Source organism: Biomphalaria glabrata, chromosome 12, assembly GCF_947242115.1.
Source record: "Biomphalaria glabrata chromosome 12, xgBioGlab47.1, whole genome shotgun sequence".
Classification (NCBI taxonomy): domain Eukaryota; kingdom Metazoa; phylum Mollusca; class Gastropoda; family Planorbidae; genus Biomphalaria; species Biomphalaria glabrata.
The window spans coordinates 5,451,692-5,474,389 of NC_074722.1; the positions used below are offsets into that span (position 1 = coordinate 5,451,692).

At 38.7% G+C, this 22,698-nt stretch overlaps 1 protein-coding gene across 7 annotated transcripts in view; it reads left to right on the plus strand.

Moving 5' to 3' along the window:
- Positions 1-22,698, plus strand: part of LOC106073705 (matrix metalloproteinase-2-like) — a 153,656-nt gene that overhangs the window by 70,063 nt on the left and 60,895 nt on the right. For 3 of the 7 annotated variants that reach the window (XM_056005418.1, XM_056005417.1, XM_056005421.1), the window contains one exon: positions 3,644-4,435. The exons of 1 other annotated variant lie outside the window; for it this stretch is intronic. In XM_056005418.1, coding sequence (XP_055861393.1) covers positions 3,725-4,435 — 711 coding nt within the window. In that variant the 5' untranslated portion in view covers positions 3,644-3,724. Of the gene's footprint in view, positions 1-1,298; positions 1,519-3,643; positions 4,436-22,338; positions 22,520-22,698 lie in introns of those variants that run through there. 3 more of the 7 variants (XM_056005420.1, XM_056005419.1, XM_056005423.1) reach the window with 3 other exon arrangements.

Here is a 22,698-nt window from a genome sequence, read left to right on the forward strand (position 1 = left end):
TCGGAACAGTTGAGAACTTACAAGAAATGAGCCAACAATTACAGTCGGAACAGTTGAGAACTTACAAGAAATTAGCCAACAATTACAGTCGGAAAAGTTGAGAACTTACAAGAAATTAGCCAACAATTACAGTCGGAACAGTTGAGAACTTACAAGAAATGAGCCAACAATTACAGTCGGAAAAGTTGCGGACGTTCTAAAGAGAAGCAATGGTAATGGCGGGAAAAGAAAAAGCGAATGCCTGGTTATGTCAGTCAGGGATGCCCAAACTATGGCCAGCGGGCCATATCTGACCCGTAATCCAATGCTATCCGTCCGTTTTAAACTTCTATCTACCGTTTAAAATAAAGATCGGTTCCAGTAGACTTTTTCTACGTCATGTGACGCATGTGTTGGGAGATTGTTTTTCCCCATATAAAAATGTTAAAGTGGGTGTAAAACTTGTTAAAGCCGGCCTTGGAGAGTCGAGACTCAACAGTGTGTTTACTGACATTTTTGACGAATGAAAAGTATAAGAGTGAAATGTTATTATTTGTATTAAGCACATAAATGATCGTCACTCTTCTGTTCTAAAGTCCTGCAAAGACTTGATTTCACACAGTCGATCGTTGACATCTATGTTAATGTTGCTTGGACAGCAATGTCAAAGGTCATCACCTGAACATCATGATCACAAATACTCGTTATATAATTCTCTCCGTGGCCTAATCATGCGGTACACCACGATAAAAAAGTCAAATAACTCTTTTATCTCTGCCAGTCTGACAAGAGTTACCCCATGTAACTTTCGTAGTGACAGAGAGTGAGGCTCAGAAAAATAAAAGAGGGGGGGGGGGGCGTGTGCTACGCCGAGGGTCGGCTCATACTCGTTATTTAACAATTTGCATACACTTGTATTTATGGTTAATAAGTGAATGCATGCTCATTGCATTAGTGATACGCGTATCATTAGCATTGGTACTTTGTTAATCCACATCTTTCATTCAGTAACTTGACTGGGGAGGGCGATGAGGCAACACTTATGACTCTCTCACAACTTCACACCATTTGTCATGTTCCTGATGCTGCATTTACGCCTTAATTCAAACTTTTATTTTAAAACCTATAAATAATCATGTCCGTCTAGACTTCACTGTAGACGCTTATCCATTCATTACATTTTCAGGTATCGGTATAGTAAACCGAAAAATGTATACGAATAGAGAGAAAAAAAAAAGGGAGGGGGAGGGGGTTGATAGCGTTGAGAAGGGAAGAAAAACGCAAACTTGCGACTAATGACCCACTTAAGACGTAACATTGCGCCGTAGACAAGCGAACAGATCATACGGTGTGTTGCCCTGGTCAGTAACATCTGGTTCTCGCTTGGCCTGGAATCCAGTCAATCGGATCCCCAGCAGACGGGAACGCCTGGCGTGAGTATCATTGGGAGGAATAGATTTTAAGTTTATCTGGGTCTAATCTGGAGAGCCCTGGTGGCAAGAAGAAAAACAGCGTTTGTGAAACAAGAGGGATGCACTGGTTTGTATATAGTCGTGTTGTCATGGTAACGTTCTTATCGTCTGCTACCGCGGCTACCGTTTATTGTCTCTCCTTGCAAAAGACTTCCGAGTTGTAGTTCTGGAATATGTAGATAATAGACACCTAGCGAACAACCTAGATTTTGACGTTTTAAACAACTTATTTTCTAAAACCGTTATGTACAAACTCACTTATATACAATACTCAATTCAATAGGAAAGTGGTGACTCTAGATAAACATGACAATATTACACAATAAATTGAATAATTTTTAGTTAAACCAAAGTTCTGTTTACGCCATTCATATTTTCAGACATCTTTACTGTGTGGGGCCGAATAGCAGCCCATCACTGGCCGGAAATGGCCCACGGGTCTCAGTTTGGCATTACTGGACTACCTTTTTCTATCTCCTTCTTTATTTATTTTAAAATCACTTATTTGGACTATTCAACAATGATTTTCGGATGACGGCTTATACATTAGCCAAATAGCTTCAAGTCACTTTAAGAGAGAAATGTTAAAATCCTATTAAATAGTTAACACGTTTTAACAAGAACTTGAACTTGACCTAGATAAGATGACTGTGTGTCAATGACTTAATACACTTCCGTTTATTTGTCGCCTTTCCCCGGATTTTTAGTTTGTTTTTAACTTTTTTTAAAACTTGGGTGAGTTTTCACTTAATCATTGCATTAGTAACTTTTTAATTTTCTTGAAATTCACTATGTGTTGCTTGGAAGAGAAGTTGGTTTATATTGTCAGCTATGATTATAATATTTAAAGAAATTTGCTTTACCAATATTTTAACATGGAAAGTAACATTTGGTCATTAAACACGATAATAAACACTACTCCTCCAAGGCGATAACGTGAATATCCAAAAAACAAACCTTGCAATTTAAAACATATGTATGTGTTGCTTGTCGCTTCCGGATGCCAAGAGTTGCTAAGTAACGGTAAAAAGCATGGAGGAAATGGGAAAATTCGGAGTTGTGAGTTTTGTTTTCATTCATCAGTTGCGTTCTTTCACTAAATACACTTTTAGTACATTAAATCATTGCACTTGGATAATTTATTGTGCCGGTTTATATTATGTATCGTCTTCAAACGAATTCTAGTTCGAATTACCGTTAAATTGTCTGAGTCTTACAGTATTCTTTGAAGCCTGCATCACAGTCTAGCAAAGAGCAAATAACTCACTCATATGTTAGTGTTTCTTTTTTTGTTATGTATGATTTACATTTATCCGTTGATTTAAAGCAGTGATGCTCAACCGAATTCGACCTGCGGGCCATTTTAACTTTCGACACGCGTGTCGCGGGCCACATCAATAAAAGGTAAAATAATGAAATCCAAATTCTCCAAAAACTATTTGAAAATATTGGATCTAGTATTAATTAATGGGATATTTAAAGTCATCATTTTTTACGCGTCTAAAAATGGGATCATTTCTCTACTTAAAATGTGAGCGACATTGTAGCTACCTTTACCACCAACTTATTTTCTTGTCTCTTTTTGGTTAATATTCCCATCGATCCTCCAATCTCTAGGCGTAGTTTGACCAATCTTTTATACGCGGCTCAAACCAAAAAGGCCTTCATATTTGTTTTATAATGCCGCTGTATATGTTCTTGTTTTTGAAACAGCCAGACTTTCTTTACAAAACAAATATGCTGGCTAATTATCATGTTCCACAAAAAAAGATCCATTCACTTTTCTCGGTAGATTCCCATTTCATAAACTCATAAACGCACAATCGTTAAAGGTCATGGTACCAATCCTTCACAGAAAAAGTGGAGGCCCTAACAGTTTTGAAGGGGTGAGGATTTGATTTTCTACTTTTGTGCCGACGTTTCGGCGGGCCGGATGAAACTACGTCGCGGGCCGATTCTGGCCCGCGGGCCGTACTTTGGGCATCACTGATTTAAAGCAATCTATTTTGAATAGACCTGTTGTGACCTCATACACACATATCCAAGACTTTTATTTTTGTATCGTTAAGTTATGGGCAAATCTAAGGCGTACTTTTGGATAATTCCTTTTTTTTTTTTAATTATTATTTTCTAATATTTGTTATTGTATAATATTAGATTGTGTTTTTTTTTGTGTGCTCTTTGTTATATAGGTCAAGGTTAATTGAACAGCTAATAGAAAAGTCATAAACTGACCGATATGCTCGCCATCTTTGTATAAGTTTTGGATCATCATGTTAGATCATCTTTCAATGTCCAGCCAGTGTCCAGCAGCTGTTCAGCTCCGGCCGCCAACAGGTTGTCAGCACGTGCTTGAGTGTCTGCCTGCCCGGCCACAGGAAGTCCAGAGTTGCAGACAGCATGAGCACTTACATTGTCAAAAGCTTACAGGGGTGAAGGTCGTGGGCCTAGAGACGATGCACCAATCACTTCCGGTCACGGAAGCAACACCGTCCTGCGAATCGTCTCTCTTTTTATGTCTGCAAAACTCTAAAGACTCAACTTGCCAGTTTTTAAATAACATTGTTGAAAATGATGATAATATACCAGCCAAAGAGCATGCCAGTAAAGCAAATTATTTGTCAAATCTAGAAACCAATTTTAAACATTTAATTTCAAGTTTAGCCTCTCACTTTGCGACACCAATGTATGGGTCACATACACAGGCTAATAACATTAACTTCAACTTTCATAAAAATCTGGACACTATGGAAGACAAATGTAAAAATGAACATTTAGGACTAGAGAAGGCCGAACGTAACATTTTCGATTCCAGAAGAAGAGGGCAGTCCTCTTTTAGATCACCTTCTCTTAAAGATTGTATGTACCTGAGGTGTGCACGATGGCTGGCTCTTTCTGCCTGTCTTTTTGCTTGCCTTGGATTTACTGATAGCAAACCGGTGGATGTTGACAGCTACTACAAGCAGCGACAAGCATCGGCAGTGGTGAGTACCAGCTGACTTTAGAATGACTATAAGGTCACGGTTGCCACAATGGCTTGGTTTTCCATCTACTTCGGTTGAAAACATTGGGGGTTGTTAACTCTTGAATGGGGGATATCATGTTTGGTTTTCCCTCTAGTTTGGTTGAAAACATTGGGGGTTGTTAACTCTTGAATGGTGATATCATGTTTGGTTTTCCATCTACTTCGGTTGAAAACATTGGGGATTGTTAACTCTTGAATGTTTGGTATCATGTTTGGTTTGTTCGTCGTCTCCAGAGAGAGAGACTCCTATTTTGGGTTGTACCTTATATTAATTAAGTTTGATTTTGATAATCTAGGATTTAAATTCATGGTTTAAGTTCAGTAGCATAGCTATGGTATATGATAGCTCGTGCGGCCCACCCGCACCTTGCCATCTATGCCTCTGGTTTTAAGCGTCAGGGGCGTGGGCAATCATAGTGAGCCGTGAGTTTACAAAACAAGTGGCTATAATATCACCTGCCCTACGGGCCGTAAGGTCCCGAAGAATACTCAGTGTATTTAATTATTAATTATATATTGTATTTAGTTATTTTGAGACCATTGCTTGTAGGGCAATCTAGACGAGTTTTCGTTTAAATAAGATTCGATCTAGTATCTCACTCATGCAGCCCCCTCAAATCCTTTCACGTGTTATTCTATTACCCAATCAGAACTCACTCTGTGGCCAACAAAACAAAGAGAGAAAATGATGCCAGGCAATTCTGTACCCCCCCCCCCCAAAAAAAAAACCCAAAAGAAGAGTTATTTACCCTTAAAGGTTATTTCCCCTTATCAAGCAAAAACTGGGCTTTGGCGTGACTCCACTCTGCGGAACGCAGCTATTTGAACGGCTATTGCATTCTGGGCTGTGTACCTAGCCAATCATCGTGGAAGTATTGGCACACTTCTAGAATTACATTCATTAGTTTAGTCTCTCTTGTTATTGGGACTGTCCCTATGTTCTCTGGCCGGGAAATACAAGGGAGGGCAATCACGGACAGAGATGTGTGTGTGTGGAAGGAGAGCATATGTTTGTGTGGGCTGAGTGTTGATGCGTATGTGTGGAGGAAGTGAGGGTATGTGTGTGTGTGTGTAGGGAGTAAAGATTACATTCCAATTGTTATAACATTTTGATAATCTTAACGTATTGCTTTCACTACATTTTTAGTTAATGAACTTTCAAGGACGCTACCAAATTTTTTCCCATAAATGACGTTACACAAATAGATTTTGTCAATGAAAACGTGTTTGTAATTGTAGGAAAGTATAAAAATTGACACCGTAGTATGTTTTAAATGGCAAAAAAAAAGGAAAAAAAATTAAAAAGGAAAAAAAAATAGAACACTCTTTGTCCAAAGTATCTCTTTCAAAATACTCATAATGCATTCAGTTATTTTTTTTCTTTTTTTCTGTGTAAGCCTGTTTCTATTGAAAGAACCAACGTGTCCTAATTCAACAAATGGCGTTTATTGTGTATATTCCATCGATACCAAGAGCCACTATAAGCCTGAATACTGACTTATGAAGGCCTGAATACTGGCATGTGACGTGGTAACGAGTTATTGGTCTCCACAAAAGCTGCTACGTCACAAGTCAGTGTTCAGGCCCACTGTGACGGTTGATCTCGAGTCCATACGAGTGACTACGCTTTGTAGTGATTTTATTTAGAGTACAGCCATTCATTTCAAACGGCTTGACCCAGCGGTCAAGTTTAGAATACAGCTTAATATGGCGACATCTAAATTTAGAACTCGAGATAATTAAAAGAAAAATAATGAGCCGAAAGTAAAATCAAGGGACAAAAATCGAAACGTTAATACAAGAATTAGTTATTGAAAGCAGAACCAGCTGGGTTTTTCTAGGGTTAATAATAACTGAAATATGGGTTAATTAGTGTTTGTTTTTTTTATCACTGATGAATAGTTATATAGTATTTCTGTTTGAGCGCATTCACAACACTGAGACTAAGTATATATAGCTCCTCCTTCTTGATCGAAGATGAGCACATTCCTCATATCCTGTGAACTCAAAGATGACTGTTAAGTCCAATCCTCGCTTTAAAAAGCCGGCCGCATGGGTAGTTTTGGTCAGTTGCAGATAGGCCTGGTTCTTCTCTCAGCTTTTTGTTGGTTCGGTGCTCTTTCACGCCGGTCACTCTTCTTGCTTCAAATCTCGAGACTCACGGCTTCACGCCATGAGAAGCGATCGAGAGCTAGTGCTTCCCAGCCGCGAATGTTAATATCACACTCCTTGAAGGAGCTCTTAAGGGTGTCTTTATAGCGCTTGTATTGACCTCCGTGGGAGCGCTATCCTGCACACAGAGTGACGGTAAATTGGTTAGAAGTAGTTAGGCCTATAAGTTGTACTGCAGCTGGACATTGGTCACAAGTTTGCCTACTTGTTATTCAAGTACCACCATACCTAGGCACTACCTATTACTTCTACAACAAAGAGGAATATTAGTTTACACAAAAAGAAAATGCTTGAACAAAGAATACCGCTCGTGCGAGCTTTTAACAGTGTTTCGTCAAAATTCTATTTCCGGTCAGACACTGCTTTTGTTTTTCCAGCGTCTGAGGCAAGAGAGCTGTGCTACCCTTTTCCTATTTTTCCCCAATAAAAATTATGCTTAATACATAAATCTTCCAGACCTGGACCATATGGTGGCTGGAAAGACCACACACACACACACACACAAAATCGATCGAATGCAAATGAGTTCCAAAGAACAAGGGCATTAGCAGGACAATCGTAAAGTCAAATTTATGTAGATGCTGACGCTTGCTGTTCCCCGAACATGAGTCCGGCAGTCCCGGGAAACCCGATATGGTACGCTGTTGAATGATTCATGGGAATCACGTGACGGGATATGAATTCTTAAGCCATTTGGTTTCAAGATTTAGGACGAAGATGCTGATAACTAAAAAAAAAAAAAAAAAAGAAAAATCCCAGGAGTAAATGTTAGTGCTATATTGACCTAATTAAAATCCCTCTCGAAAATGAACAAATGTTTTACTCTAAAATCTTTTTTCTTTTTACAAAGCTTATATCAACTCTGTCTGTCTGTCTGTCTGTCACAATGTTCTTACATGTTATTTCTTCTACTTCCCATTCTCAGATCAAGTTGAAACCTGACACAATTATTCTCTGTACCTAAAAAGCATGAATCAATAGAAAAAATTAGCCGATTAGTTCATTAATTAATGGTTATGAATTTTTTTTGTTATCGAAGTGGAGAGATGGCTGTAAATGTGGAGCTTTTCCCTTTAAATAAACGTTGTTTTGTTTTTATTTAGGTATTTGTTATATTTTTCTTGTTATAGTTTTGGACATGGGCAGACTGTATCACTAAGGCATAAAAAAAAAACACCGCAACAACAGCAAAAGAACAGCAACAGAACTCTCAACAAAAACAAAGCCGAAAGAAAAATGAGCCCAGCAACAAGAAAACAAAATCCTTGTGTGCCTAGATTAGAACCAAAAGACACACACACCCCTCTTTTTTTTTTTTTACAATGTCACATGCAGTCAAAACATAACCGTTTTGTTTGGAAAAAAAAATGTTTAAAGCTACATTGACGTAGGGGGGTGGGGGGAGAGCTGAAATTAAAGAACAGAACAAGCAAAATATTTTTAAAGGATCTTTTTTTTTCTAAGGGAAAGAGCCGAAAAAAATCAATGCAATTATTTTTCAATACTGCCCCCTTTTTCTATATAAACATAATGAATTAATTAACATCAATTGATTAACTAAATTGTTAATTATTTTTTTATTGATTCATGTGTTGTCATAGACAATAAATAATTATGAAAAGAAAAAAAAAAAGAAAGAAAGAAAGAAAAACATGCCAAAAACCGTTATATATATGACTATAAATTTGCAGTTCTTCCCTTTAAAAAAAAACACAAAAAAATGTGCTTTTTTTTTTTTTTTTTTTTTTTGTTTTTTGCTTGTTTTAAAGTTACAACGATATCGGATATTCAGTTGTAGGCATTTTACGTCTCACGAGATTATCGTTTCCTTTGCAACTTCTTGCGTGACTAAAGAGGCCAATCCTTCGGCTGCGGTCACAGGTTGGGCATATGTAATCACCAGGCGACGTTGCATGTTCACCCTTCTTTTTACTACTGTTGTGTATGGCATCTGCAATCCGGGACCCTTCCTTTTTGCTCGCTGGATCTATCCAGTGCCACTTTTTTCCCAACTTTATGACGTATGGGTTTTAAAAAACAAAGAACAAAAATAAATTATGGGATATTTTCAAATATGGTTTTGAATATCACGGGCAAAGAGGAGTTAAAACTTGGGGGTTTCTTCCCCCCCCCCTCCCCCCGGACCAGCTATGCTTTTGTTAAGCTTTGTTTAAGATATTGAGCTCAAAATATTTTGTTTTTTTTTTTGGCTTCTGTCTGATGGTGCGATTAACAATAAGAAATGCATTCAAAAGATTCTCACGCATGTCATAACACCCACGCTCTCCACGCACGCGCGCACAAACATGCATCAAGACGACTTTGAGCACTGCAAGGAAGAGTGCGGGAGTATGACTAACGCATGGAAAGGGGGGAGGGGTAGACCCTTTACGCGTGACTCACTAGTGACGCCGATTGACGAGCTGAGAGAGAGAGTACAGACGACCCTGCTTCCCTCCCTCCCCCCCCCCCCCCCAGTGTAAGATGACAAAGAAAGTCATTCAAGCATGTCCGTAGTCACTAGTCGATGAGAGTAGACATAATCTCCCCATTTAGAGCCAAATCTGGCCTTCTTTTAACACACGCTAATTGTAAAAATAGCCCAAGGTTAACAAGGGGAGATAAATGTAGATGAATGTGCAAATCCGCTTATTTTTTTATTATTATAAGATCTTCCAGTGCTTCTCAAAGTGTGGCACGCGTACCCAGGGGTACGGGAAGAAATTTTGAGGAGGTATTCGTTGCACCTCATTAGCTATGCTGATTTTTTTTAAATATCCATTTATTATGTCATGTTAATAATTAAAATAATGTATTAATAAGTTTTAATACAAAATGTTTTGAAAAAAGATTGTATATATTTAGATATGTTTACATGTGCAGTTCAGTTGCGTGCTAATTAAGCCCACTAATTGAATACTAAATCGCAAGAGATTTATAGTTTTTTGATATACCAATAAAAAATGGCAACAGAGAGATGTTTTAAAGCTTTGCCATGTGGACTGGAGGGTCATCGGTTACCTGCCTTAAAAAAAAACGTCTCATTTCATTCCATACGTCGTTTAAAAAGGTATAATTCTTCAAGCATTTAACTCTCTAGTATTGTATACCTTTTTTTAAAAAAAGGGTAAGGGGAGTGGTGGTGGCTAAATTCATGCGGGCTCAAGTCTATGTTGATATTGTGAATATTACTAAATCTATGGCGTTTGTTAGATACGAAAAACAATTATGACGAATGTTCATTTAAACAGCCGTTATTAGTTCACACAACAGGAGTAATAGTTCCCCCTTTCAGACCTATAGGGCAGATGTAAAGGTCTTCTGTTTCTGTGACCTACGGTTTACGAGGGTGTCACGTGGCCAGCACAACGAACAACTGCCTTTACTTTTCCCCAACCAATGTCAGGAACCCATTAGAGCTGGGTGGACTCAGAGGCGCCCAAAGATCCCGAAACTAAAAATCCCAGTCTTCACCAAGATTCGAACCCGGGACCTCCGGTACAGAAGTCAAGCGCTTTACCGCTTAGCCACCGCGTCTCTACACAACATGAGAATATTTCTTAAATGTTATGAAAAAAATAATGCAAGAGATGAACATTGATCGGAATAGATATTTTTGGAAAAAAAAGCATAGATGGGGCAAAAATTAGGGTTGGAATGTGAATAAATGTGTTGTTACATGAATTCCAAATGTTGCCCTAAAGGTAATATCCACACAGTGTACACAGAGAAGCTTGGGCAACAAAAAAAGTTCTGGATGAAAACTTTGAATACACGATCTTTTCGCATTCTTCTTATCTTATAAAAATACAGACGTTACTTCAAAATAAGAAAATGATTACGTCCTACGCTTCATGCATTTAGTCATGCATGTTAACCAATGACTTAAATTCTGCCGAGTCACTGGTTTTCCTGGCTAGCTCAGGCAACCCATTCCATGCTCTAATAGCGCTAGGGAAGAAGGAGCATTTGTACAAATTTGTCCTAGCATATGGAATATCATTTATATTTTCATCATCTGTGTCAGAGTATTTTATTAAATTTTGTTTTTGTATTTGAAGATTATGGTTCAATGTTTTATGCATAATTGCTACTTTACTTTTGAGTCTTCTGTCCTGAAGGCTTTCTACATTTAGTTATTTCGCAAATAAGTGAAGAAATGGGAAGTGGTCATGCGTAGTTATATACACACATATATATATATACAATATATTTGCATTTTTTGTACTAATGTTCGTTGGATATCTCCGGGATAACTTGTAACTCTTGAAGGGGGTGAGGGTATTTAGAGTTAAACAATTTAAAAAAAAGGGGTACACATTGGTCAAAAGTTAGGGAAACACTGATTTAGACTATTCTCTTTTTTTTTTTTATTCAAAATTTAATTTAGAGAAAATATTTATTGTGATCATTAATAAAATTTACGGTATTAAATACATTTAAATCTTGTCAATTAAAGTGATACACTGGTAAATGTGCTACACAAAAATGGAATATCTTTAAGAATTATGCCCCTTACATTTTCAGGGTAGGAGAACTTGAATATAAGGGAAAAAAAAAACCAGCAGCAAGAATAAATGTCAGTTTGTGGTAAGGAAGCGAACAGAAGAACACCAAAGGTGTGGCGAAAACTTATGTGAGTGGGAGGTTCAGACAGTGGTCTCTCTGTGGAGAGATACATTCATGGGATAAATATATTACTGTATTTGTGTGTATTCTCTCGAAGGGGGGAGGGGGTTGGGCCTCACGGAAATTCCAGTTGGGGATTGAGCATGGCCGTGTGTGTGAGGGAAAGGGGGGGGGGTATAAATAAAATGTATTTAGATCCAGAGTTTATAATGTTAATATCTTCTGTCAAATGAAAGATTGAGGAGAAAGAATAGCGTCCCTCTGTATCGTTGAAGATATTTCTTTCTTGTATCATGGTGGATCTTTCGTTCTTGTATCTTGGTGGATCTTTTTTTTGTATCATGAAGTATCTTTGTTTGTATCATGGGGGATCTTACTTTCTTGTACCATGGAGGATCTTTTTTTGTATCTTGGTGGATCTTTGTTTCATCTTATCTTATAAAATAAAGACGTTACTTAAAAAAAGAAGATGATTACGTCCTACGCGTCATGCATCTAGTCAGGCATGTTACCCAGTGACTTAAATTCTGCCAAGTCATTTGTTTTCATCTCATCGTGATTTCACATGTATCCCCTCTCGACACCTCTCATCCAAAACCTCAATCTCTCTCTCTCTCTCCCTCTCTCTCCCTCCCTCTCTGTCTCTCTCCCTCTCTGTCTCTCTCTCCTTCCCTCTCTGTCTCTCTCTCCCCTCTCCCCCTTCTCTGTCTCTCTCCCTCTCTCCTCCCTCTCTCTCTATCTCCCCTGTCTCTCCCCCCCTCTTTCTCTCTCTGTCTCTCTCCCTCTTTCCCCCTCTATCTCCCTCTCTCCCTGTCTCTCTCTCCTTCCCTCTCTCTCCCTCTCTGTCTCTCTCTCCCCTCTCCCCCTTCTCTGTCTTTCTCCCTCTCTCCTCCCTATCTCTCTATCTCCCCTGTCTCTCCCCCCCTCTTTCTCCCCCTGTCTCTCTCCCTCTCTCCCCCTCTCTCTCTCCCTCTTACTCATTCTGTTATATTTGTCCTGTCTCAACTATCAAACTATTTCTCTCTCTCTCTCTCTCTCTCTCTTACTGCCTCTTCCTTATGTCCTAGTCTCTCTATCCACCTCTCAGTAAGCCCTTACCCAGCCAGGACAAAGTCAACACAGACACTGTCTATTATCGTCCGAGTCCGTAAACTCTTTTTGGACAACGTCCAGTCAATGTTAGTGCGTGCCTGGGAAGAGTAAGCGGGATGCGAATGGATTGGCGGGGGAGGTAAAGGTCGATGAGACATTGACCGGAAACTGTCCTTGCTAGACAAACCAGGGAAGTTATTGATAACCTATAGCTACTTGCACAGTATTATTGCAAGCATATTTCTATTCTGTTCAACTGTGTAGTCACCTTATTCAAAAGAGAGGCATATAGATCTATAGGCCTACATGGGACACTTCAGCTAACAACAGATAACAATACATTGGTTCAAAACACTTATCTTTGTTATTTTGTTTGTTGTTGTTTTTTATATATTTATTTTTTGCTTGTCGTAAAAGAGATTGTTCTAGTTATTTTTATTTTTGTTACTTGTCGTAAAAATCTTTTTCTATTAAATTGTATTTTTGTGTAATGTCGTAAAGTGGTTTGTTTTATTTATTTATTTTTTGTATTCTTCAAACAACTTGTTTGTTAATGGTAAAATCATCTTTGTTATTGTTAGTTTTATCATTATAATTATTTTGTTTAACACAGTTTAAAATTTGGTTTAATTATTTTTGCTTGTTTGCTAAGTGTAAAAAAAAAAAAAAAGGTATTTCTCTGCAGTTTTCTTTTTGTTTATTATCGTAAAAAAAAAAAAAAAAGCTGTTCTACTTTTTGTAATGTCAAATTTTAAACACACTCTATTGCTCCCTCAAACACACACATACTTTTTTTTTTTTTGGTAATTTCCCCCCTCCCCCAAGTGTCTGACAATCGAATGCTGGACACTTCATGAGGTATAAATTGGAACACGTGTGAATAATATATGACGTATGAAGGTCACCACGCTGGACATTCAGCAGTCCAAGTCCGTGTCGTTCCGTGCATTGTTGGTATTAGATGGAGAGCTTGGGTTGGTTGGGGGGGGGGGGTAAGAGAGGGGAGGGGAGAATGAGGGACACCTAGGGAATTAATCACGTGACGAAAGGTTAAATTGCGCTTGTGTTATCAGCCACACTGACAAAAGCGTGACTAGATTGGGTTGAGGGGGGGCGGGGCGGCCTTCCAAAGGGGCAATAACTGGAGAGAGGGGGCCCTTTTTTTCCCGAACTCTCACAAATATAGCTGCGTATGAGGTTGTCGTTGGGTTGTAGCTCCAGACAGCTAGTTTAACTCTTTCACGCCTAACTGACGATACTAACGTGAATCTGACCCCATTAAATTAAATTAATTTTTGGTTTTATAAACTTTAATTTGTGTTATATAATAGGAGCATGCATTCTTCTATAATTATATACCTAATATAACATTTCCTGATTACATAAAAAAAAAGAGTTATTGAAGTTTAATCATAACAAGGTAGTAAAACACAAAAGAGCGAAATGAATATTTCCATCGGAACGTGGAGAATAATTACTGAGAGAAAGAGTTAACAAACCTTTGTAGGAGTGTAACTTGCTTGAGACCTAAATCTTGAATAAAGCTTGAAAAACATCCTTTACAAATAAAATGGACTGTGATCCTAATTGGCAAATATATACAGCCTTCAACTTTCAATGTAGATAGATGTAGAAATAATTATGAAATATCAGGTTGTCGAACGAATCGAAATATATTTTAAATCACTCAATCAACGCACGTCTTCTGTCTCTCGTCGTCTGCTTGAGCTCCCTTTTCATCATCAGTTCACCCCCTTTTAGCCACTCATATGATGCAATCCAACTCAAGGGTTACATCAGAATTCAAGCCATCCAATTCCAATACGCACAGGCATAGAAACACTAAGCAAAAAAAAATGAACTCCACATTTACAACCAAGTATCTCTATACTTTAAGATTTATTTCCCTTTTTCGATATAAAAAAAAAAACTTATTAAGTAACAGGATTTAATTAGCCAATTAATTAAGTTTTTGATTGGTGCATGTTTTGTTATAAACAATGAATAATTATGCAAAGTTTCAACTTGATCCGAGAATGGGAAGTGGGAGAAATAAAAAATAATAATTTTGTGACAGACAGACAGACTGACAGACAAGGTGAGCTAATATTAGCTTTGTCAAAATGGCGTTAATCCTATACCATGATCCAATAATTATACACTTAAAACATTGTATTGAGTCTGAATGGCCCAATAAACAGACACAAAGATCCAGAAGGGTTTTAAAAATATTTTAAAGATGCCCCCTGCATTAGAGGAGCCCTTCCTATAAGTTTGTATTGATTCCATTTCTGCATGTTTTCAAAATCTAATGAAAGATTGTTGTGGAATGGTGTTTGCTATTTAAATTTACATAATGTTGACAGTTTGTATAAATTCATGTTTGCGAAAAGCTTGAGCTATTCCCCTTGTCAAGGGCGTTAATAATATATTGTTGTGTGCTACGTCAGTTATTAATGTGTACATGAAGATAGTTCAATAGTCCAACATATGTTTCATATGTTTCACTGTTTCAGGCGTTTTTGTTGTTTAAACTAATTCGTACATCTGTTGTTGTTGTTGTTGTTGTTACCACATTTAAAGGAACTTTTTGAACAAAAGTGCCTAAGAAAATCGAAAAAATCTTGGAAGACAACGGCCACCCGCTCCATCAGAACTACGTCATGTCGTCGCGAAGTGGGCGACTGCTGTCAATCAAAACAAGAACGGAGCGGTACAAAAAACTCGTTCGTACCTCACTCGGACAGACTCTATCACCGCCACTCATTGATTAGGGAACATGAAATGCACCAAGATACTTGTGTGTAGTCGCTGAATGAACTCTTTATGTTGTCTGTTGTATTTATGTGTATTTTTCTTTTGTGTCGTCTTTATATGAAGAAAGAGTCCTTGTAATCACAACAAATTTCCGTAAGGATCAATAAAGCAGTCTAAGTCTTAGTCTTAGTCTTGTTTTTTTTTTTTTTTTGGGGGGGGGGGGATAATCGGAGCATAGACGTCAGTTGTCTGGTTTTGGAAACAATGCTCTAATGACATGCACTTCAAACCTGTAGATCTGGGACTAGGTCAATGCCAGCATTGCAAAACTGGTGGTAATTAAGAGAAAGTAGTTATGGCATACTTAGCGAGCCATGCTAGTGTCCGTTGTCAAACGAGTGCATTTGTTGCTCTTGACCCGGACAATTAGTGGACAATTAGTGCACAATTAGTAAAGAATGTGTTTGTAGTCTTGATTTCATTTCGATTGTGTGTTAAGAGTCACAGAGAGTGTTGTCTTGGCACGCTAGAAAACCCAAACAAAGACGTTGGTGGTATTTATTTTTAGAAGCAGTCATTAAGGGGAGAGAATATTCTTTCAAGAAATAACACCACTCTCTCTTTTCTCTCTCTCTCTCCATATTAAACGTTATTTTTACTTGCGTTGCAGTGTGTCACTGCATATCCGCAATACGTATAATTGCTATTATCGTATAACTTTTGAAAGAATCTCTGTCAAGTTTTCCGCATAAATGCATTGCCGCTTATTCGCATTAGCAGACCTCTCACGGCAGCTGCGCACTTAAGCGGTTTCGCTGTATAATTTTACCATTTCAGGTCTTGGGTTACTACATGGGTCAGTTTCATTATACGAGGGTACCGTCTGCTGATGCAAGCTGTTGGCACCAGTCTATTTAGCGCAAAGGCTGGGCAAAGTGGGGGCCCGTTCCGTAAGTGGTACGTAGATTTAATCTCAGTTATTGCACATTTATGTTTAGTGAAAATCTTTATGTTGGCTACTATTTGAGAACCTCTTTGTCATGATATATATTTAGATGCTAACAGAAGAACAACCGCCATGTTATGTATCGCGTGTGTGTGTGTTTATGGCTGATGTAATATCTAGCAGGACTTACAGCATGTGAGTGTTTACAGGAGGAGAACATGAGACTGAGACAGAATTGTGAGCATTGTGTTCTATAATTTAAATGAATTACGATAAATTGTAAAATTCCTATGACATCTTTTTTTTAGGCAGATTTTAACGATTGCTCCAAGCTGGACCCCGCGCATGGAAGGGGCCTGGCAATTTACACTTTGCGTATTATTGTCAGTCATGGCTTTTGTCACAGGCTTTCAGATATGTAGGACTTGAAGGGTTAAAATAGTGTATCGTACGAATGACGTAACTTTAATCAACCCGCTGGCGCCTATTGAATTTGAATTGGTTACTACGCATATTGTTTATTAAATATTATTATAATGATCTAATTATTAGTAATAATTGTTATTGTAAAGAAAAATAGAAAAGGGGAAAGTAAATTCTTTAAAGTACCAGGTGACCGAGCCACGGTTGAATGGTTTGTTTCCCGAGCTCTTCTTGAAAACGTCCGTGTGTATCTATTTATAGGGACAAGAACGGGAATGCCCTTTTTTTAGAAATTTAAAGCCAAAATTAATTAACATGCTTAAACCTATATAACGGTTGACCTCGAGTTGACCTCGAGTTTTCGCGATGTGGCCAATGAGTTGAGAATTTCTTTTTCTCATTTATAATTTATATACATATACTTTGAAATTTTAAATAAAATCGTTAGAGCCGTTTTAGAAATAATTTATATATAAATATATATAAAGAGTATAGGATATATAAATATATATATGAACACGTTGTGACTGCTTCCAGGGGCACCAATGATTGCCTCGAGACTATGTTTTGTACGTTGATGGGGAATAGAAATAGAAAACTGCTGTAACATGTGCAGAACTGTGAGAAGATGCGAATAGCGTTTCTGCTCCTGTGTGTGTGTGTGTGTACGAGGGGGTATGAGGGTGTGATTGTAAGCCTGGTGGTAGGTGGCGTTAGCGTGTGAGCCGAAGGTGTGTTTGTTTGTAAGTGTTGCGAGAGATGGTGTGAATGTCGCGATTCGAGATGGTGAGTACCGAGGGGAAGCTTGGGAGTCGTAACTCCATTTTGCCTTGAGGTGGTGTCGATACGTCTGCTGCGCCGTGACGTCACGCTGCCGTGAACAAAAGCACAAAGAAATGATGTGGCCACTTTACAAGCTAGACCACCACCCCTCCCCCCATACCGTCTGTACTCTCTATTGTTGTTATCATTGAAAGAAGAGGGGGGGGAGAAAGAGGAGAAAGAAAGAACAAAGAGAAAGTATGAAAGAAAAGAGAAGTAAGAGGATATAGAACAGAAACTAAGAGAACAAAAAAAAAAAAGAGACAAGACATAAAGAAGAAATTAAAGACATGAAAGAAATAAAGAAAATGAAATGGAAAGAAAGCTTCCTGGTCATGACCACATTCCTATTTGCTTGCGAGTCTTGAACGCTGACTGCAGAACTAGAGAAGAGGATGCTAGCAATGGAATTGAGATGCTACAGAAGGATCCTAGGCATCACATTTAAAGACCGCATCACAAACCAAGAGACTAGAGACAGGGTTACTGCAGCGATCGGACCCCATGATGATCTGCTAACTATCGTAAAAAAAAAAAAAAACAACGCAAGCTAAAACTCTATGGCCATATTATAAGGTCTTTGGGGCTTGCAAAGACCTTCCTTCAGGGAACAGTACCAGGAAAGAGAAGAAAAGGCAGACAGAGAAAGCGATGGGAAGACAACATAAAATAATAGACGGACCTGCCATTGAAAGAGGTTCTATCCAAGGCGAAAGACAGGAATGGAGAAAGACAGTTGACAAATCGTGTGTGGTGCCCCGACGGTCCAGCAAACTAAGGGATAGGTAAAGGTGAAGGGCATCAGTTACTGGAGAATGATGCCTAAGTCAGACCGAGACCAATGGTTATTGTAGAAACGGTTAACCATATGCTATACGAGTGCGCGATACTACACTCCAAAAATGGCCCTTTGAGGGAAAAAGAACCTGGTATGCATGGCGAGTTGGCTCTGTCGGCGCCTTCGGGTCACGGAGGTCACGGCTCTGTACGGTGACAGGGCAACTTTGCAAAGAACTGCCGCCTTCCTAGTCCTGGTTGTCCGAGAATAGAGTTCTCAACACGGTGCCTCGATGAGAATTACACGGCCCGAACACTGACCTGTGACGTGGTAACGAGGCATTGGTCTCCACCGACCCAAAGGCCGCCACGTCACAGGTCAGAGTTCAGGCCTACTGTGACGACTGGTCTCGGTCGGAGACGAATCTCTCCAGAATCTCTCCAGAATCTCCTAACTCAGCCTTTAACCACTGAACAGTTTTACATAAGGTCATCCCCCCCTTTTTTTTTTCCCCATGTTTTTCTCTCGCATGCCAGCAACACCAACAACCACATGTTTTGAATTGTGACAAAAGCTCGCAACACTGACTACCTTGACATTCTCTGAATGGAAACAAGAGAGATACAAACACACGCGCACACACACATCATCATCATCATCAAGTAATTTTTTTTTTTTCAAATTTGGCTTCATGTCAATTATCTGCCCTTGCTCATTCACAAACTCTATTGCTTTTTATAAATGTGTTCTACCTCTCTGTGCATGTGTGTAAATAGGTGCTTGTGTGTTTGTGTACGTCTTACACTGTGTGTGTGTGTTTGTTAATTTCCCATTATCAAAGAGTTCTCAAGTGGATGCAAGCAGATAAACAGGAAGTGGATATCGAAAAGAAAAAAAAAGGTGTATCCACATATCCATCAAGACGAGAGGATACTGCACTTTATGAACAACAGCGCACTCAAATTAGTCAATTATTCTCTAAACCGTTGGGGGCCCAACCTTTTCCGGCCCAAGGGGGTCATAGAAATGTCACTGACCGCATCATCGCCCCAAAAATCGTCAAGTCTGATGTACCGCTAACCAAGTCTCTGCAATCTTATTCTAAACTGTTTGCACAAGTTTCGAGAGGCTGGAAAGTAGCACTTCGCAGGCCAGATATTGCCCACGGGCCGTAAGATGAGCACCACAAATGAGTCTATTACCCCCTCCCTCCCATTACCCTTTCCGTATGATGCGGAGACCTTACTTTCCAATCGTCCCAAAAATGAGTTTTCAGAAGAGAAAACTAGATGTATGTTAAAAAATAACAGCCCCCCCCCCCAAACAAACAAAAACAGCCCCCCACCTCAACCCCCACCGATGAATCAAGATGCTAATTGTTTATATTATTCATTCTTTTGTTTTAATGTGAATTCTAAGGGCAAACTCTTGTGGGTGTCTACAAATGAAATGTTATCACTGTTTTTGTCTTCACATTTTATATCGTTTCGTTAATTAGCTCTACCTGAAAGTCAATTCAACAGATAGCAGTTGCAGCTTTACTCTACAATTTCATTGCGCTCCATTTTTTTTTTCTCTTGTAAGCAAAGATTTCACTTCTGCTATCTGATATTATGTCTGCCTCAAACACCTCCACCACACCTTCCAGCCAACCTTCAGCTCAATTCAGGTACATTTGTTTGCAAAACTCCACTGACAGCGTAACCAGACATTTTCCAAGGGTCCCTCCTCTTTTGTTAAGGCTAAGTTGTTAAAATTAGCAACAAGGGAGTTAACTTAAGCTTTGGTGTGAACTAGAGGAATTGAAATTGTATTCCACTTAAAGAAATTATATAAATTTAAAAATTTCGTTTTATGGCGCGGCGTCAACGACGGAATATGCTTTGGTATTCCCGGTTTATATAATTAAAGAACTGTTGTAATCATTATTTTATTTAAAGTTACACGAGCGTTGTTCTCTACCTATTTTAGCAATACAGAAACGAATGATGTATCTCTTCAGTACAATCGAGAATACATTTCGCATGTGTGACACTTCTGATTTAGAAAAAAAAGGCATAAATCAACTGTCAATGACATTGTTAAAAAGACCAATATATAGAATAGTAATTAAAAAGTCCCCCTTTCAGACCTTGTAGTCTATAGGGCAGATGATGGTCATCTGTTTTTGTGGCCTACTAGGGTGTCATTTGGCCAGCACAACGACCAACCGCCTTTACTTTTCCCCAACTAATGTCAGGTAGCCATTAGAGCTGGGTGGACTCAAAGGCTCCCAAAGATAGCGAAATTTAAAAAAAATACCAGTCTTCACCAGGATCCGAACCCCGGACCCCGGTTCGGAAGACAAGCGCTTTACCGCTCAGCCATCTCGCCTCCAATATATAGAATATCTCCTGAATAACTAGGAATGGGAAGTTGTTCTTTTTTTCTTAAGCATCAAAGATAAATCGACAATACATGATTATATGTATAGCAGTATTGGCTCAGTTTGGCGGCCCACATTGATATCCGACAATGAGCGCGGCCTTTGGGCCGATCCCATCTTTATCACTTGTCATCCAGTTGTCAAACTCTTGGCAGTCTCATCTGGCAGGACAAAGAGCAATGTTGGGACGTCTGCTATCTAGAGCTGGATCACGTGCTTCGGAACGCAACAAATAATGCACGAGCTCTGACGTCATGGACGTAGTGTTCACCTTGTGTATGTGTGTGTATGTGTGTGTTTGTCTGTGTGTGTGTATGTGTGTGTGTGTGTGTGCCTGTCCGCTTGTTTCTCCTCCCTATTTCTATATTAGATAAAACATGAGAGATAACTGGAACGCAAAATGTTTCAACCCGCATTGGGATAGCGTCCCCTGGTACCACAAAATGTTCATATCAATGTTGAAGCCCTCATACCATTGCAACTAAGTTGTTCGGACAGAGCTTACACACACACGCACACTTGTACGCACTCACACTCAAGGAAGTATAATCACACACACACACACTAGAGGGAATCAATTATATTTCCTCTCCTTGTTCAGGTTCTCTTAGTGGGAGGGGGGGCCCCCATTGTCCACCCGGCAAAGCCATTATTAATCACCTAATCAAATCATTGTTGACTGATTGTTGTGGGGCGCCCCGAGAATGTCTGCCCTGCCCAATGCCGCTCCAGCACGCAAGGGAGGGGGGGGGGAGGAGGAAGGGGAAACATCCTCTGACTCTAAACAATTTGACTCTCAACAATTTGTTTCTAAACAATTTGACTCTAAACTATTTGACTCTAAACAATTTGACTCTAAACAACTTGACTCTAAACAATTTGACTCTAAACAATTTGACTCTAAATAACTTGACTCTAAATAACTTGACTCTAAACAATTTGACTCTAAACAACTTGACTCTAAACAATTTGACTCTAAACAATTTAACTCGTGCTCATTTTGTTTTTCAACCCTAACCTACATATTTATCTATGATGTAGAGTTTCCTAGATGGAGGCCTGTCTGGTGTATCCGGTGTACAGAATACGAAAGCGAAGTATTACATAAGAATTTTTCGTGTACTTTTCAGCAATGTAGAATTACATTTCTAAAATTGTTCGCTTTCTCCACAAAGTAATTTTTTTTTCCAATTAAGTTGGCAAAGGTGACCCTTTCCTGTGCCGCCCTTGAATTTATTTATTTTGTCTATTTATTTCCAAAATCGTATAAGGTTTTCCTTTTTGTAAGTTTTTCTTTAGGTTCTATTACATCGCTACCAATTTCTTCAAATCGCTTTCTTTTCTTTTTTTTTTTTTCTTAATTTCTGAACTGTATTAAAGAACGTAAACGGGATTTAAAAAAAAAATAATCAAAGTTTAATCAGAGAAACTATGGTTGCAGTTTACTTTAATTGTAAAAATCAAAGATTATGTGAAAGATTCGAATTTCTTTTTAGTTTTATAATCTTGTATTTTATTTTATTTTATTTTATTTTTACGATCAGCAGGGCGGCATTGACATTTGCTTATTCAGACAAGGAAGTGCACACGAGATATCAATGTAACAAGTGTCTGCTTAACCTCTCGACCTTTTACATGTGCTCTTTGACCAAACTGACAACTTTTTAATATTTTCTGTTCCGATTAGAATTAGATAATTACGTATGCTATGCTGAAGGGTATGTTGTCATTAATATAGCAGACGTCAGTCACCATAGTAACAGTGTCAGACGATCAGAACGAGCTTATTGGGCAAGCAGGACGCGAGTAATCCACCCGAGCTCAGCTGCTTCCGTTAATGGCCAGGATCCACTCGGTTGATCCGACCAGAAATGACAATATTTGGAAGATAAATCTTGTCGGAATAAAGGAAGAGTTTCTAACTGTGGCCCGAACGAGGAGAAGCAGACGACCTCTTTTTGGACTTAGATCGTTCGACACTGGTCTTAACTGAGCGTAGGTTAGTAGATTGTTTGTTTTTTACGGCCTACATACTTGTAATGATACTAAGACAAATATAGCAATGTAACAGTAGAAGCAGTATAAAAGCTTATGTGTGCCAGGCAGGCTTGTACTATATAGATATATATATATATATATGTTTTTAAAAGTAGATTACTATCAAATTTTGTATTTTCG